This window comes from Malania oleifera, chromosome 3, assembly GCF_029873635.1.
Source record: "Malania oleifera isolate guangnan ecotype guangnan chromosome 3, ASM2987363v1, whole genome shotgun sequence".
NCBI classification, from domain to species: Eukaryota; Viridiplantae; Streptophyta; class Magnoliopsida; order Santalales; family Ximeniaceae; genus Malania; species Malania oleifera.
The window spans coordinates 103,077,838-103,094,456 of NC_080419.1; the positions used below are offsets into that span (position 1 = coordinate 103,077,838).

Consider the following 16,619-nt stretch of genomic DNA (forward strand, 5'->3'; position numbering starts at 1 on the left):
CTCTGTTCTTTCTCGCTCTCTGCTCTGAAACTTTCTTCTTCTATTCTCAGTGCGGTCCTCTGGCACCTTCTGTCCATCTCTCCTCCTCTTCTTCTAACTTTTCCCCCATAATTCTCTCAATTCTCTCCCTATTTCTGAATTCTGTTGGCTGTGTAAATCCACATTCCTCTGCCACTACTACTGTTGTCATACAAAAGAACAATTTACAGTTAATTTGAGTAAATCTTAATTGCTGCAAGTGTTATGCATAACTGCAAGTAGTACCAAGCATTCAAAGTTCAGAAATCACAGGAAAAAGCTTCAAACTGCCCATCTGTAACTCCCACAGAAATTATATTTGTGTCCTCAAAATTCAAACACCAATTTCCAGAAAAAATTTTGCCACACCTCCTTCACTGTCCGAATCAGAACCCTCCGAAACACAACCCCATGAAGTTTCATCATCATCTGACCACCGGAAAAGACCCACAAGCCGATTGAATGTTTTCCAGCCAATCACCCTTTAAAATCTTACTGTTGATGGTGTTTGCTTGACACACCACTACCACCATTTGACTCACCACCCCCAATCTGCCACCAGCCAGAAAACCATCGCTGGAGACGCCTCAATGGTGGTGCATGCATCCCACACACCGGCAATCCATGAGTGAGAATCTTCCAGAGTCTTCTTCTGCTTCCAGATCTGCAAGAAATTGACACCACCAGCAATATTTTACATTTTCTCTGGAGATTTTGAAGCTGTTTGTTTGAAAACTGATTGATCAAGTTTGTACATTTCTCAGGATAACTTCAGCCTGATCTTGGACTGCCAATGCAAATTTTTGAGTTTTGAAGGCCTGCCAGCATTCAGATTGAGACCCAGCTGTGTTTTGAGATTTACTGCAACCAATTAGCTTCCTTCATGAGATTGTTGGTCTGAAGAAATCTGACATTGATTGTTGAATACATATTGTTGGAAGGAATAATTCAGGATGACAGCACCATTCTTCAAGTTTACTAGTAGAGGATCTATGAGCATATCTAAGGACCTTTGGTAAGGTTGCATAAACTTACACTACCTGGACCCTATAGAAATAGATTTAATATCATGTACCTGATAGGTACTTGTTTGAATTTGCATTGGTCCATATTTGCTCTTTGGTTTAAAGAAAAAAAAAATGATGAGTCAATTCCACATGTCTAGTTCCCAGCTAGCTGGCAATCTCAACAATTGATAAAACCTAGCTGTCCTTATTTTGATGGTTGTTCAGGTCCTCAGCCTTTCCTAGATTGGTTGGATGACATGGAGAATAATTTTAATTGATATGGATTGTCTGACCACCTAAGTATCTACTTAGCTAAATCAAGACTTCTTGGTTTAGCAAATCAATATTGGTGAAAATTTGAAAGGGACAAAAGTTGTCTCAGAGAACCACCTATTACCACATGGTCTGAAATGAGATATATTTTGAGATAAAAGTATGCCCAAAATTATTATAGGGAGCAATTAGTGGAACAACTGTGTGGACTTAGGCGACTTTCTTCTAATGTCATTGATTATTACCTTAGGTTTAGAAACCACATTTATTGGTGCGCTCTTAATGAGAGTCGTGATTATGTTCAAGAGAGGGTTGAGGGATGAAATAAAAAAGCATATGATTTGAAAATTCAAAAACATCCCACTACTCTATATGAGGCTTACCATATGGCTTTGAAAGCTAAAAGATTTCTCCAGCTATCAACCCGTAATAACACTTCATATTTTAAAGAATTGATCAGTTTCTCCATGGTCACAAAGTATCCTTAGATCCTCCCAATATGTTAAGAGAACCACCAATTGAGAACTTTACAATGTTTATTTGGTAGCTAGGACTATTGTTTTAATTTGGGGAATTTCTGGTTATTTAAAAGGTAGCTGATTTAGGATTATTTTGTGTATTTAAGTACTGTGGGGCTGTTTTGTAATTCCTTGTTTTGTTGGGGTTTTTATGTACATATGTGTTAGTACTATTGGGTATAAATGCTAAACATTAAGGGCATGTTTGGTATTGTTGTTGTTTTCTATTTTCTATTATTGTTTCTATACAGTGAAAAAACAACTTATAAAAATGCATTTGTTTATCTTAGTTTCCTGCTTCTGTTGTCGGTTTTCTACTGTTTAAGAAAAAACTGAAAACCAGATTTTATGGTTTTCAGTTGTTTTCACAACCTGTTGCCAAAAAATTTAATATCCAGAAATAGTTTTTTTGAATTAAAGCATTCATTTTATACACTCTAAAATCAAAATTAAAATAAAATGAGCATATAAATTTAAATATAATTGAAATAAAAATATTTATAAATTTCAAAAAATAATAATAAAGCCAATTACAAAATATTCTTAAGCCAATTACAAAACATTTTTACTATTTTTCAATTGTCATGCCCAATAAAATTTTTCTTATAAAGTCAATTTTGAAAATATAAAAATTAAGTAAAATAATTATAATAATTTTTATTTTTATTATAGTATTTTTTAATGTGTATTATTTTGTAATTTTATTATTTAATCATATTTTTTAATATTATTTGATTTAAAGACGAAAATGAATATTTTAAATTATTTTTAAAATTTATTTTAATTTTGTAAATATTAACCAAACAGGTTACTGGTTTCTGATTTATTTTTGGTTTCCGTTTCTCAAATTTTTGACAGTGATACCAAATGGCCCCTAAGTTATTGTTTGAATCAGATTGCAAGTGCAGTCACACCCCACCCCCCCACCTCTCTGGTTCCTGCTGCTGCTTCTTCTTCTTCCTTCATCCTTCTTCCTGCTCTCATCTCTGTTCTGTTCTGTTCTGCTCTGTTCTGTCTTTCTCTGTTCTGTCTCTCTTTTCTCTCTCTCTTTTCTGTCTTTCTCACTCTCTATTCGGCAAATTTTTTCTATTCCCATTGCTACCCTGTGACACCTTCTGTCCATCTCTCTTATTCTCTTCTTCTCCTAATTTCCTCCCCATGGTTCTCTCAATTCTATTTCTATTTCTGAATTCTATTGCTTTTCCTATGTCACTTAATCACAGCCACAAATCTCCCCTCCATTTATGATACATGTCAAGAACACCACAATGACCATAATACCCACACTAACTCTCAGTCACAAACATAGGCAATAATACTACAGAAGCACTAACAATTATATTTCGGAGACCTACATGATGCAGCTTTGGATAAGCTGCCCCTTCAAATTCACAAGTTATATACTTCCAAGATATACGTCTTTCCTTTTTCTTCAAGGTAGATTGCATTGCATATGCCCACCTACATTTTGCTCAACATATTTAAACAAAAAATACACCTATAACAACAAAACAAGCCTCTGATAATTAACTAAATACCCCTATATGATTGTACTACATGCATGATATTCAGTAATAGAGTTATTTACTAAAATGAGGTTTTTAAAAATGGAGATTTTTCTAACTAATCACCAAATTAGGCCAATCTGCATCTTGAAAATGCAGACATCCATGGGTTCACCATCCGAATCTCCTCGCTTTGACCTGTCATCTTCTCTGCCTGAAACAATGTCTCTGCTACACCCTATCTTCTAAAATTTTTAAAAACCTCATTAACAAGAAGAGCTCTGACTTAAACCCCACACTGTTAAAAGTCTGGTCCAAATCACTAAAATTTTGGGAAATCTAAAGAAAAGGGTTGTTACTGTTCACATTTTGAATCCTGGTGGGGTTTATTGGGATTGAAGATTGCAAGTCCAAGTAAGGAGTATGTGTGAGAAAGCCCATCAAATTCGCACCTTCTTCCTTCACAACGACACCTGAATTTGCCTTTGCAAGCGCCAGAGACAAGTTGGTTGCTTGGACCGTCAAACTCATGACTGTGGCCCAGGTTAGCAAATCAGAGGGGAAGGAGAGATCGTAGAGAGGGAATAAACCTGTGCACCAATGAACTTGATGCCAGAGAGGATTTTCGGTGTTGTTTGCTCCACACATTCGCTTCATTGAGTAGGCGACCTGCAAGGAGATGACAAAGAAGAAGGTGGTCCTTTGAGACCATCAATGGGAACATTTCCATTTTCAACCTCACTGTCATGTGCCACTGGTGCTGCTGGTGCAATCTCCATGGGAAAGGAGGAAAATGGCAAGAGGATAGGGTGCAGTGCAGACCTTGTTTCAGGAAAAGAAGATGACAGGCCTGGAGAATGCGAAGTGGAAAACCAAATGTTGGGACCCACAGTAGTCCGTATCTTCAAGATGCGGATTGGCCTACTTTGTGAGGTTTCTTCCATAATACTTGAGTTTATAAAATGAGCCCCTGACCTATGCTCAAGCTTCATTTATATATTTGAATAAGACTCTTGTTATTGAACCAAGTCCTATATGCATGTGAACAGCCCAGCCATTATACTAAAAGGAGACCTACATGATGCTGCTTCGAGTAGGCTCCTTTTCAAATTTAGAAGTTATATCCTTCCCAGGTATCTCTCTTTACTTTTCCTTCATGATTGCGTTAGATGTGTTCAACTTATATTCTAATCAACTTATTTAAACTGAAAATACAAAAGTGACAACACAACAAGCCTGAGATAATTAACTAAATACCTCTGTACTTTTTAGTCATCACCAACATTCACACACACTAACATCTTAAATGTCTGCATCTGATAAACATAAAGCCAAAAAATATATATATATTCAACTCACCTCTTGCAGTTCCATGGTTCAAAGCATTACCCAGTGAAAGAATAGTTTGCATGATTCTTTTCAGCTTGACTGAATTCCTGATCTGGTAAGCACATTAGTCAAATAGTTGATGGTAGTCGTAAGGGAAAGTCCTTTTAAAGTAACTAGATGAAGAAAAAGTATCTTGCCTCTTCAGCCGCAGAATTAATGACATTCAAATTGTTTCTAAGGTCAGAAACCTGGAAAAGGTGCAAGAGAGCCAGGTCAGTAACATAACAGAGAACAACTCAATAACAACAAAATGAAATGAATTGTTCTCTGACCTGCGTACTAAATTGCATCTTAAATGAAAAAACTCTTAGTTTGGACTCCACCCGTGGTACTTTCATCAACTCTAAGAAGAACTGCCACACAAAAGTGCAAAGCATGTTAAGATTCAGTATGTAAACTTACTAAATTTGAAGAGAGATTCATGTCAATGAAGAGCATGTACGCAAGTAAAATGAATCATGTTGCAGTTGCACATTGCTTCTTCAACTTTTATTGATTCACCAGGAGGTTAACTAATGGGCAACAGAGCCATGGCCTTTGTTGAGTATTAGTAATTCTAACTTGCTGAGTTGCAGCATTAGCTTTCCAACCCAAAGATAACTAATAATGTGGAAAAAAAACATAAGTAAATAAGAAGAAGAAGAGCTGTCCCACTAACCTGTTCACATTTGCCTAAGTTTTCCTTGTCACCATTGTAGCCCTGAGCATAGAAGCATATTTTATTACTCTAATAAACAAGACTTGAGACTCAACTTGTTTGTTCAATTCAAAAACAATCTACAGATCACAGAGACTTGTATAGTAATTGGAGGAATGACATTGGAGAAACTCATGTTTTAAACAGAAGACTTTAAAAATAAATAAATAAAAATAAAAGATTGCATATATTTACATACATTATTTCCATACCTTTAGTAGTTCCATCTCTTCTTTAGTCGGACAGAACTTTATTAGGTTATCAACCTGATCAATATCTAATGCTGAATCGTCTAAAGCAAGGACAGAACTCTGCAAAATATAGGCAGGTATGATAAAACTGAAAAGGAAATCTAGTTGGGTATTGTTTTCTTAGTAAATTTAGCTGGAACTAGCATCTCAATAGATAAAATATGTGATTTGAGAAGGACACAAGGATCAAGCAAGCAAAACTTCTAAAATCTACAACCAAGAATGCAAATAAGTATGGGTGCCTCTTTATGTGATTCATGGAACAGATATATTAATGAAACTGAAAATTTTCCTGTCTATTGAACAAAAAAATACTGGAAATTATACAAGTAGTATAAAACAGTCCATGACTAGTAATGCTACAAAATTAAACAGTGAAAAAAATTATAACTTTCTGTCGGGTGCTAATAGAGAGCCCATAGAGCACTCCCCAAAACAAAAAACCTGCACAGGTATTAAAGAAGTGATTCACATACAAATAAGCCAAAAAAAAAAAAACATACTTCACCATGTAGTAGAAGAATCATCTGACCCGAATAAATACTAACTCTTCCACTGTGAAAAAATTCACATACAAATAAGCCATACAAAAAAAAACATACTCCCATGTAGTAGAAGAATCATCTGACTCGAATAAATACCAACTCTTCCACTGTGAAAAAAACAGCAAATGAAAACTTTGGGAAAGAAAATATTTGGTTATGTCATAATTATTTGGCAGCTCCGTTGACAAACTTGTGATCTAGTTTTTATTTGCATAAGTTTTGTGAATTTGTTGGGGAAAACTTAAAATTATATACTCGTAACTCTGCCTAAAATTCAAGTTGTTTAAACAGTCAATTCATCATAATTTTCGAGTTGGCCAAGCTGTTGATGGAGCTTTTGGATGTTTTATTGCACATCATGCCCCTATCTGCAACACCAATTATACAATGAGAATTTCCGCAAAAATATGGTGTTTACAGTACCATTAATTCTACAGTTGATATGAATATTTCACAATTTTAAAGAAAAAATTTCTCCCATGTTTTCGCAATTTCACAGTTATTTGGGGGGAACAAGAGGCAAGATACTTACACAAAACAGATATAATTAGAATCCATAGCTTCAATTAAGCCATTTACACCTCATCCAAACAATAACAGAAAATTTTAATACATATTCACATTCACATGTACAAAAGACTTTTCTCCCAAGAGATCTGAAGCAAGGATTCAAATCATATGGGTTCATACTCAATCTGAAATTTTGAAAAATATAATTATATAAATTATGCCGACCCTAACATGCAAACTCCCAAGTACCATATGCCTTGGGTAAAAGGAGAATCATTCCTTGATAGTTACCAAAACACCCAAGGAAAGAAAATCATTTATTCATTCTAACACTAAATAAAAAAATATAATCAATAAATTTTGCAACTGTTTAGGGCCTGAGTTTCCTATACAAACATTGGAAAAATGGAAACAAAGTGGCTTCATTGTAATTCTTTGAAAAAATGGAAATGGAAAATGAAAACTGATTTCCACAACTAAACAGAACCTAAAATTTTCTTTCATCATGAATCAGCAAAAGTAAGACCGTTTCAGATTCCCTGCAGTTGACCAGGTGGTTCCATATGACCTTACAGAACTACAATTTAAAGTAAATATTTACTGCAAACAGAAACAAGAAGATCTATCTTACCATCAAATCAGGCAAAGGAATCTTAACTTTTGTAAGCATTATTTCACAATTATACGCCCTCCTCAGATCGATCTGTGAGAACCAACATACAACTCATGAGATAACAAAAGAGGATAAGATATTTTGCAACTGATGACTGTTATTGCACAACGGCAGGAAAAATATTTACAAAGAACCACAAGCCGTGGCAACAAACATAGAATAAGTATTCTTTTTTTCTGGAAAACCACATAGAAAACTAAAACGTTTCATTGTAAAACTTTGGGTAGCATAGCATTAAAAATTGGTGCGTAACAGCTGTTATGGACATTACATAATGATATCAGTGACTTCCAAGACTGTTACAGGGCAATATCTCGGATGTATGCTGATTCACAATGGTACCATAATGGCCGTTACAGAACATTATGAGCCATTATGTGCCAGACCTGCTGTGAATGACGAAAACAAGCATTTTAGTCCCATTTTTTCATTTTCCCCTCTCTTTACCCTTTATTGAAGCTTAGAAACTCAATTTTAAGTTGGTTTATTTAGTTAATGATTTTTTTAATTAAAAAATCATTTTTTGATTTTATTTTCCTTGATATTTACTATGCATTTTTTCAAGAACTACCACTAAAATAAACCCAACTTTTCCTAACCTTAAAGTGCATATGTTCTATTCTAATTTCTTTCAATTATTTTTTTCTGTTCTTTCCTACACCTAATTTGGAGACTAAATACAATCTATTGTATACATTTTTTTTTCTTGTTTAGCATATCAACATTCTATATATAACAAAAATTCCATTAAAGACTAAAAGAGTACAAAAGATGGCATACTATATTTCATATTTATTATTTCTTAGTTTGAATTTGACTTAGAATCAATAAAGTAGTGAAAAGTAGCAAATGCATGCCCCTTCTCACCAATAGCAACTAAAACAACCAAGATGACATCCATACTTGTAGCATATGTTACATTTAAATTTGATTAAAATTTACTAAAAATCATTTAAAGCATTATCATATAGGATTTTGAGGAACAAAACATGTGAATCGATATGTTTTTAAGAAATTTTCTAATGCAAAAAATGAATTCACGGATGCAGTGACCATTACCAGTTACGTAACAACCACAACAGCCGCGACTGTTACCATTATTTAAAACCATGCTGGGTGGTACAATGTTTCTAGCATCTGTGGAAACAATATAATCCTAGAATGCGTAACTGGATCTGCAATTTGCTTAAGAAATGAAAAATGGATTACCCTTTGCAAGCCAGATAACCAATAAGACTCCAATTCTTCAATGCAAACTTAACATGAGGGTAATTTCCAATCACCAACAAGAATAAGCATCCACTTTTGAGTACCTACCATATTATTAAGAATTTTTCCACTCCAATGATCCTATTTTCTAGTTTTTCATGACGCTGAAAAAAAAAACATACAAATCAACTTGGTAAGCTGTCTTTACTCTTTATTGCTGCACACAGAAGTTTCAAGATGAATTCTACCTTTATCTACCAGTCCAAAGAAGAATAGGTTGATCAAGGTTTCAGATTTTCAGCCTATTAGTTTAGTAATCTAGCATGCGTAAGACCATAGCTAAGGTGCTTACTAACAGGTCGAGTTTGTCCTTAGTGATACTCCCTCTCATAATCCTTTCCATCCACCACCCACTTTGCCACCATAAACACCACTGGATCCCAAAAGGCTAACGAACAATGCTTGCCACCCAAAGGAACTGCTAAATAGTTCCAAAGGCCATTCTAAAACACCACACCTAATTAGGGAAGTTAGCTCCAAAACCCTCTTAGGGCGAACACTAACATTAATCAAGCCAATACCACTCTTCCCCTAATTTATTCTAAAGACAAAGACACTCAAAAATCTACAGAATAGTGAGAAATGAGAATGTTGACAAAAGAGTCAACATGAACATCTAAGAAGATAATGGTGTCATCTGTAAACTGCAAATGAGACACAACAAACCTCCTAACCCATTTTTGGGAGGCGTAGCTCATAATATAAAAGAGAATTAGGAGAGACTTTCTCTAGACAATTGTGGAGAGGAGAGATCATTAGGTTAGGTAGGGGGTTAGGTCTAAAGAAGTAGGGCTGGGTCTTGATAATTTGATGTCTCAAAACATTTCCTTGTTGGCTAAATGGTTATGGAGGTTTCCCTTGGAGGAAACTCTCTTTCGCACTGCTAAGGCTTGTCATACATTGTTGGCCCACAACCTAACAGCTTAAATTTTTAGATGAAGTGGAATCTAACACAGTATCGAAGCCATGGTTGCTTGGAGGTCCTGGGATCTAGTCTTGCTGCCTGTGTTTAATGTAAGTTTAAAAAATTATCATGTCCCTGATATGGGTGTTATTCATTGTTATGGGTGTTATTCATTGTTTGTTAATCTCTTCACGTGCAATTGGACTGCACATGCAGGGGAGCCCTAAGGCTGAATATACATTTTTTTTTATCAGTGAAAGAAAGTTTATTGGAAGGGCATCAAGTGGATACCAACAAATCAACCACTCTGAAGGGTGTCACAAAAATAAAAAATTACACTGTAATCATTTACTAAAAATCCACTATGCCAACAGGTAACCACCGCAACTACTGTTCTTTGCTGATATGAAGCAGTGAGATTGAATTTTTAAACATTCTCCTGTTCCTCTCTTTCTAAACACACCAGAAAATTGCAAGTGGGATGAGAGGCAAAGCCTTTCTTTTTTTCCTCTGTTGCTCGAATCCCTCTCCAAGCCTAGAGCTCCCCTCTCACAGAGCTGACAGTAACCCACCATTGTCCAATCAGATCAGAGCCATGATCCAAAGATTTCTTTCATGTATGAGCAAAGAATAAATACGTGCTTAACTGATTCTGCATCATCCATGCAAAGGGGGTATCTGTTGGCAACTGACAACCCCCTTCTCTACAAGTTGTCCAAGGTCAAGATCTTACCATGAGTCGCTTCCCAGGTAAAAAGTCTGGTAGGGGCAGCTGTCTTCCAAATCTGAGTCCAAGGGAAGTAAGTGATGTTTGACTCCAGGAAAAAGTCTCCTATCGAAAGATCTAATGGTAAAAATGCCCTTCTTATCTAAGGTCCAAACTGGATGATTTGGAGTGTTTTGATGCTGGAAATTGTAAACGAATTTGACATTGCGAGCCTTCTGATCATGCCATACATAATGCAAAAGCAAATGTTGTCCCCACTCCACACTTGGAATCTAATACAACAAAATAAGTCATTTCAGCCTTTCCTGATATGTTTCCACATCCCTAGGGCATGTGGTCCTCTACCAGCCCAAGAGATCCACTCATTATGCTCAAGCCCATATTTTGTGGCAATGATTCCCCTGTGAAGAAAAATTTTCTCTACCATGAATCTCCACAACCGTTTCCCAAGAAAAGATTTATTGAAAAAATGGAGGGACTTTAAACCCAAGCCACCTAAACAAATAGGTTGCTTCACCATGCCCCATTTGACAAGGTGGACCTTGAATAACACCCCCAAGCTCCCCCGTAGGAACCTCCTTTGAATTCCTTCAAGTCTCTTGGCAACAGAAAGCAGAAGCAGGAGGAGGGACATGAAATAAACAGGAATATTTGTCAAGGTTGTTTCAATAAGAGTGAGTTTGTCACCTTTTGACAAAAAAATCATTTCCCGTCCTGGTAGCCTTTTTTCAAACTTCTCAATAATGGAGTCCCAGTCTCCTTTTTTCATTGAATTTGGCTCCAAGAGATAGCCCAAGGAACCCAATAAGGAAAGATCCTATCATACAGCCTAACAGTCCCACAAGGAAAGGTCCTCCTGAACTATCACCAATCAGAATCCTTTTCCAAGATTTACTTTCAAACCCAAGATCGCCTCGAATGCTACCAAAATACATCACGGATTCAGAATAAGTGGAGAGGGTTATCCTCACAAAAAATGATGGTATCATCCGCGAACAAGAGATGTAAGACCTCTATGGGCCTTCCATTTCAGAAAACTTCCGAGGCCTTTTAAGGAGCCCTCCTTCAGTAGCTTTTTTCAACAAAAGGCTCAAAACCTCCATCACCGCGATGAACAAGGAGGGGCACAAAGGGTCCCCTTGTCTCAGTCCTTGGGAGGAGTGAAATAAATCAATAGGGTGCCCATTGATGAGCACAGAGAAGCTTTGTTTGTTGATGCAATGGGCAATCCATCTAAACCATCACTCCCCAAAACCCATCTTTCTAAGAAGATAGAGAAGAAAGTTCCAATTGACATAATTAAAGGCGTTCTCCACGTCAAGCTTGCACATCACACAGTTTTCCTTTCCCTCCAATAGGTATCCACCACTTCATTAGCAATGAGTTGCATCCATGATCTATCTTCCAGTCACAAAAGGCATGTTGTTGTTGCCTAATAATTCCCGGCATGGCTCTTTTAATCCTCGTAGCTAGGACTTTAGCAAGGATCATATAAATAATTCCCACCAGACTGATTGGACAAAAGTCATTACGATTAACGGCCCCAAATTTCTTCAAAACCAAAGTCAGAAAAGTGGCATGGATGCTGCGCACAAATCTACCTTATCTAAAGAAATCCTCAAAGGTGTTGATCAAGTCCTACTTGATCGTGCCCCAATTTGATTGAAAGAAAGATAAAGAGAACCTCTCTAGACCAATGCTTTATCTCCATTGCAATCTCTCATAGCTTGGAGGATTCCAATTTCTTCAAAAGGTCTCTTTAGCTACTCCACTATGGAGGGCTAAGGGATTTTAAATTGATATCATCTACAACAGGTCTCTAGTTTTTGATTTCAAAGTGGAGGGCTTTCTAGAACTCACAAATGCCCCTAAGGCTTGATATACATTGTGGGCCCACAACCTAGTAGCTTATCTTTTTTAAGTAAAGTGGTTGTTTAGCAGGCATATAGTAATAAAAAGTAAATATGGCTTACAAAATAATGTGTGTTATACTAATTGGGGTGTTAGAAACTCTTTTGAGAGTCCTTGGAGGTTCAATTCTCAAGTTTATGCTTCTTTTCTTCCCTTGACAAAATTTCAATTGGGAAGAGGTAATCATATTAGGTCTCGGGGAAGATTTTTTGGGTTGGGTTAGGGGGGAGGGAGTGAAGAAGCAGCATGATCATCTTCCTTTGCTTGGTTATATCACCTCCCGTCCCAGTACACATCATAACGATGTGATGTCCTCTTCTTTCTTGAGCAAGATTCAATTTTCACTTTTGAAGGGATTTGAATGGTAAGAGGTAGGGCCGCTATTTTCTTTACCCATTCTACTAAAGGGTTGCCATATCACCAGTAGGTGATGGTAGAGTTTGGTCTTTCGATTCTTTGATGGATTAATCTTGTAATCTTTCTTTTCTCCTCTTACTAAGATTAATTTGATCTTTCCTCACTATTGGAGTGTTTCGACCAAAGTTCTTTCTAAGATGAAGGCTTTTGTCAAGCTAGTAGTCCATAATAGCGATAAGATCAACAATCTGCTATAGAGTAGAAGATTTACTAGATCTCTATTGCCAGAGATGTGTTTCATGAGTGGAAATAGTTCAAAGGATGTGCCTCACTTGTTTATTTATCGTTATTTTGCTTTGAACTTGTGTAACTCTCTTTTTAGCGGAAAATAGGTTGACTATCTCTTTCCTGGTTTTGGGAAAGGTAAGGATGCTAAAAAGCTGTGGAGATGTGCTCTTCGGCTGCATTGTGGGGAATTTGGGTGGAAAGTTGAGGAACTTTTACAGGGAAGAGATTATCAATGAGATTTATTTGGGACAGGATTCAATGCTTGGCTTCTCTTTGGGCTCATAGTGCAGGCCATAGCTGCTAGGATCTAAGGATTGACGATTCGATTCATACGATTCGTATCAACTACACATCAAATCAATTCGAATCTTACTAGTGAATCTAAATAACTGCTGAATTGTAGCAGAATCTACTGATTCACCTAGTGAATCTAACGAATTGATCCAAATCTATCATTGATTCACATGATTCTGGACCTATCATATCCTAAGAAATCCAACTAGTTTAAAACCCCAAAAACAACAATTTCTTTTTTATTGCTTTTATTTGTACTCAATTACCTTCCATTCCTTGTCTAAGTGTTGTGCTAAAGAAGAGAAGAAAATAGAACTTTACATCTTATGTTGTCTTTACTAAACCATTCTTCACTCTAGTTCAATTATTATCATTTTTTTTAAAGTTAATTATATTTTTGGGCAAAAGACACTAACCTCCCCTATGGTTTGACAAAAAGACAATGACCTCCCCTAAGGTTTTAAAAATTCTAGGAACCTTCCCTAAGGTTTCAAAAATCTCAGGGACCTCCCCTGAGATTTATCGAAAAGACACAAACCTCCCCTTGTATTTTGAGAAGAAGACAATTTTTTTAAGGGGAGATTTGTGACATTTTTTAAACCTCGAGGGAGGTCTGTGTCATTTTGGACAAACCTCAGGGGAGGTCCTTGGGATTTTTGAAATCTCAGGAGAGGTCTCTATCTTATTTTCAAACCTCAGGGGAGGTGAGTATCTTTTACCCTATATTTTTATATTTAGTCTGAGAAAGAATATGCATGAAATATTATTTTTAAAATTGTTGATAAACACCAAAAGTTCAATTTTTTATTATTTTTCTTGATTCCTTCCCTTAAACAGCATAAAGTTCATTTTTTATATTAATATTTCTTGACTCAAGTCTCTTTGTTTTTCTGTTGCTTGGGGAAAGCATACACATGAAATATGGTCTTTTTATTGTCAAAATTTAAATGTATTTTACCATTTTGCTTGCTGTTTGTACATCAATATAAGTATGTCATTTAGAAGTGATTTTGGAAAATTGTACCGAATCTTACAATTCAATTTGACTCTCAATTCTCAATTCCCAAAATTGGAATTTTGATTCACGATTCAAATCTCAATTTGACAACCATGGTGCAGGATGTTTTAAGGATAGTTGTTTTCAAGATGTCACTAGAGACCAGAATGCTTTATTAAGATGTTATTTTTTAGGATTACTTTTTCTCCTGTTTTGCATCTTCTTCTTCTACTTTCCAATAAAGTTTCTTTTTCTATCAGAAAAAAGTCAAAAACAACCAAAATGATTAATCACAAACAAAAAAAAAAAAATGAGGACGTTCCTTGGGGAATTAGAGCATGGACTATATAAAAAAGTGCCTCCATGGAGTGTTGTGCAATCATCAAAATAACCATCAAGTCAAAATTAAATTCTACAAGACAGCAGTAGGTTGGCCTTTTCTTTCAGCATAAAACCTTGGGTAGTTAGGAAGCAACATATGTCATAATTAGGAATAGCTAAAGAGAGGATTTAACATGGAGCAATGGAAATACAAGAAGTGGCGACAACAAGAGAAAGCATTTGAGAGACATTAGAAAGTTACCACAATCTATGACAAGTCAGAGCCTCAAAGAAAGGTTCTTGAGATGATTTAGGCATCTACAACAAAGACTAGTGAATACACCAACAGATCTAGACCAGTTGAGTAGAATTGCAAATAAATATATGAAGAAGTCAGACCGATTGAAGCATTCGAACAAACATTTATACAATCACAGTTTAATCAAACATTTCCTCAATCATTCTTTCAAAAGAACTAATACAAAACACCATCCTGTTGCTGCTTTATAACAAATCAAGTTTAAGCATGGTAAATTTTACCTTTACATTGACATGTTATTACATTACAATGACCAAAACTATCATATATTTTGTGACTCATAATCAAGGTCTTAAACTTTGATTTTCAACTAAAATTTCAAATCTTCGAAGTATAGAAATTTCGGTGTCAGAGTCAATTTTGATTTTGATTTTGATTTTAATTTTCAAAAACTGCATGTAATTCATTTATGAATTAGAAATTACTAATCAACATAACTATGCAAGATTATTAGGTTCATAAGGTGCAATAATTCCAATATAAATAATCATATGACATATTCAATTAATATAAATTAAATTTATAAATCAATTTATCAGATCAACACCCAAAACGTTGCCATTAAGTTGTTGGCCAACAATGTATATCAAGCTTTAACACTCCCCACACATGCAGTCCAATTGCACGTGGAGAGCATGACATACAAATATACAAAAAATAACAAATATCATTTAGTACACGGAATAAGATAATTTTTAACCATTACAAACAAACGTGGGCAACAAGACTAGAACCCAGAACCTCTTGGCAATTTTAGCTCTGATACCCCTGTTAGATTACAACTTTACCTACAAGCATAAGCCAGGTTGTGGGCAAACAACGTATAACAAGCTTTAACACATTAAAATATTATTAATTATATAAATACAAATAATTTAGATATAAATAGTCAAATACAATGTTGCAGATAATATCTAAGCTCAATTTTCCATATAATTTCAGAAGTCTGAAAGTTGTTCATAACCTTCTTGTCATAATTTTAGTTTCAATAAAAAAAATTAAAAGATAAATTTCAATTTGGGTTTTGACCATCAAATTTGAATTGCAAGGAAATTTTATTCAATAGTAAGTTAAAATTTCAATAAATTTTGCTGAAATTTCGAGATTTTGATAAATTTCTCATGATTCATGGAAATTTCGACAGGAGTTTTGTAAAATGAGAATGGATTGCCATTTTGACTTCAAAGGAGGTGGAAAGCAAAATTTTGGAGAATTTCTTGGAAATCTAAGACCATACTCATAATGATGATCTTTCCACGCAAATATTAAGGTTAGAAGTGTAATTGATTCTATTTTCCCAAAGCCAAAAACCAATCCAAACTTATTGGCTTTAAATTTCACAAACCGAAACCGTGCTGAAAACCAACAGTTTAAAGAAACTAAAAACTGAGTCAAACCGGTTCGGTTCACTTTTCTTATCAGTTTTTCAGTTAACTTAAAATTTTAAACAAGGCTCAACCCAAAGGAGGGCAGGTTTCAAAAACCCACTATAATAAAGGCTTCTAGCAAGAGCCAGCCACACTAAGCAAATCCAGGGCCCAAACATTAAGCATGGTTAGACATGCTGTTGTGATTATAGAGCAAAATAGGGGGAGGGGTTTGGATATATATAAGGGGAGGAAGGGTCTTCCTTGTTCCCTCAGTCGATGTGGGACAAGTAGTTACCACTTCCCAACAGCCAATATTCAAGTCTCAAAGAACAGGTGGCAAAGCAAGCCTTCAGTTCAATCTTTCCTTGTACAGAAAGGAGGAATCTGGGGAGTCTCCTCTTCTCAATGGAAGCCCTCACTTCCTTGCTTTTTGCCTTCTATTCTCTCCATCACAACAATTTCTTATTAAAGTTATT

At 35.6% G+C, this 16,619-nt stretch overlaps 1 protein-coding gene across 1 annotated transcript in view; it reads right to left on the reverse strand.

The window, feature by feature from the left end:
• LOC131152294 (formin-like protein 18) overlaps positions 1–16,619 on the reverse strand; it is a 41,762-nt gene that overhangs the window by 14,822 nt on the left and 10,321 nt on the right. The window contains exons 6-11 of the mRNA XM_058104110.1: positions 7,345–7,416; positions 5,620–5,718; positions 5,369–5,410; positions 4,983–5,063; positions 4,848–4,898; positions 4,681–4,762 (exon numbers count right to left, since the gene is read on the reverse strand). Coding sequence (XP_057960093.1) covers positions 4,681–4,762; positions 4,848–4,898; positions 4,983–5,063; positions 5,369–5,410; positions 5,620–5,718; positions 7,345–7,416 — 427 coding nt within the window. The remainder of the gene's footprint in view (positions 1–4,680; positions 4,763–4,847; positions 4,899–4,982; positions 5,064–5,368; positions 5,411–5,619; positions 5,719–7,344; positions 7,417–16,619) is intronic.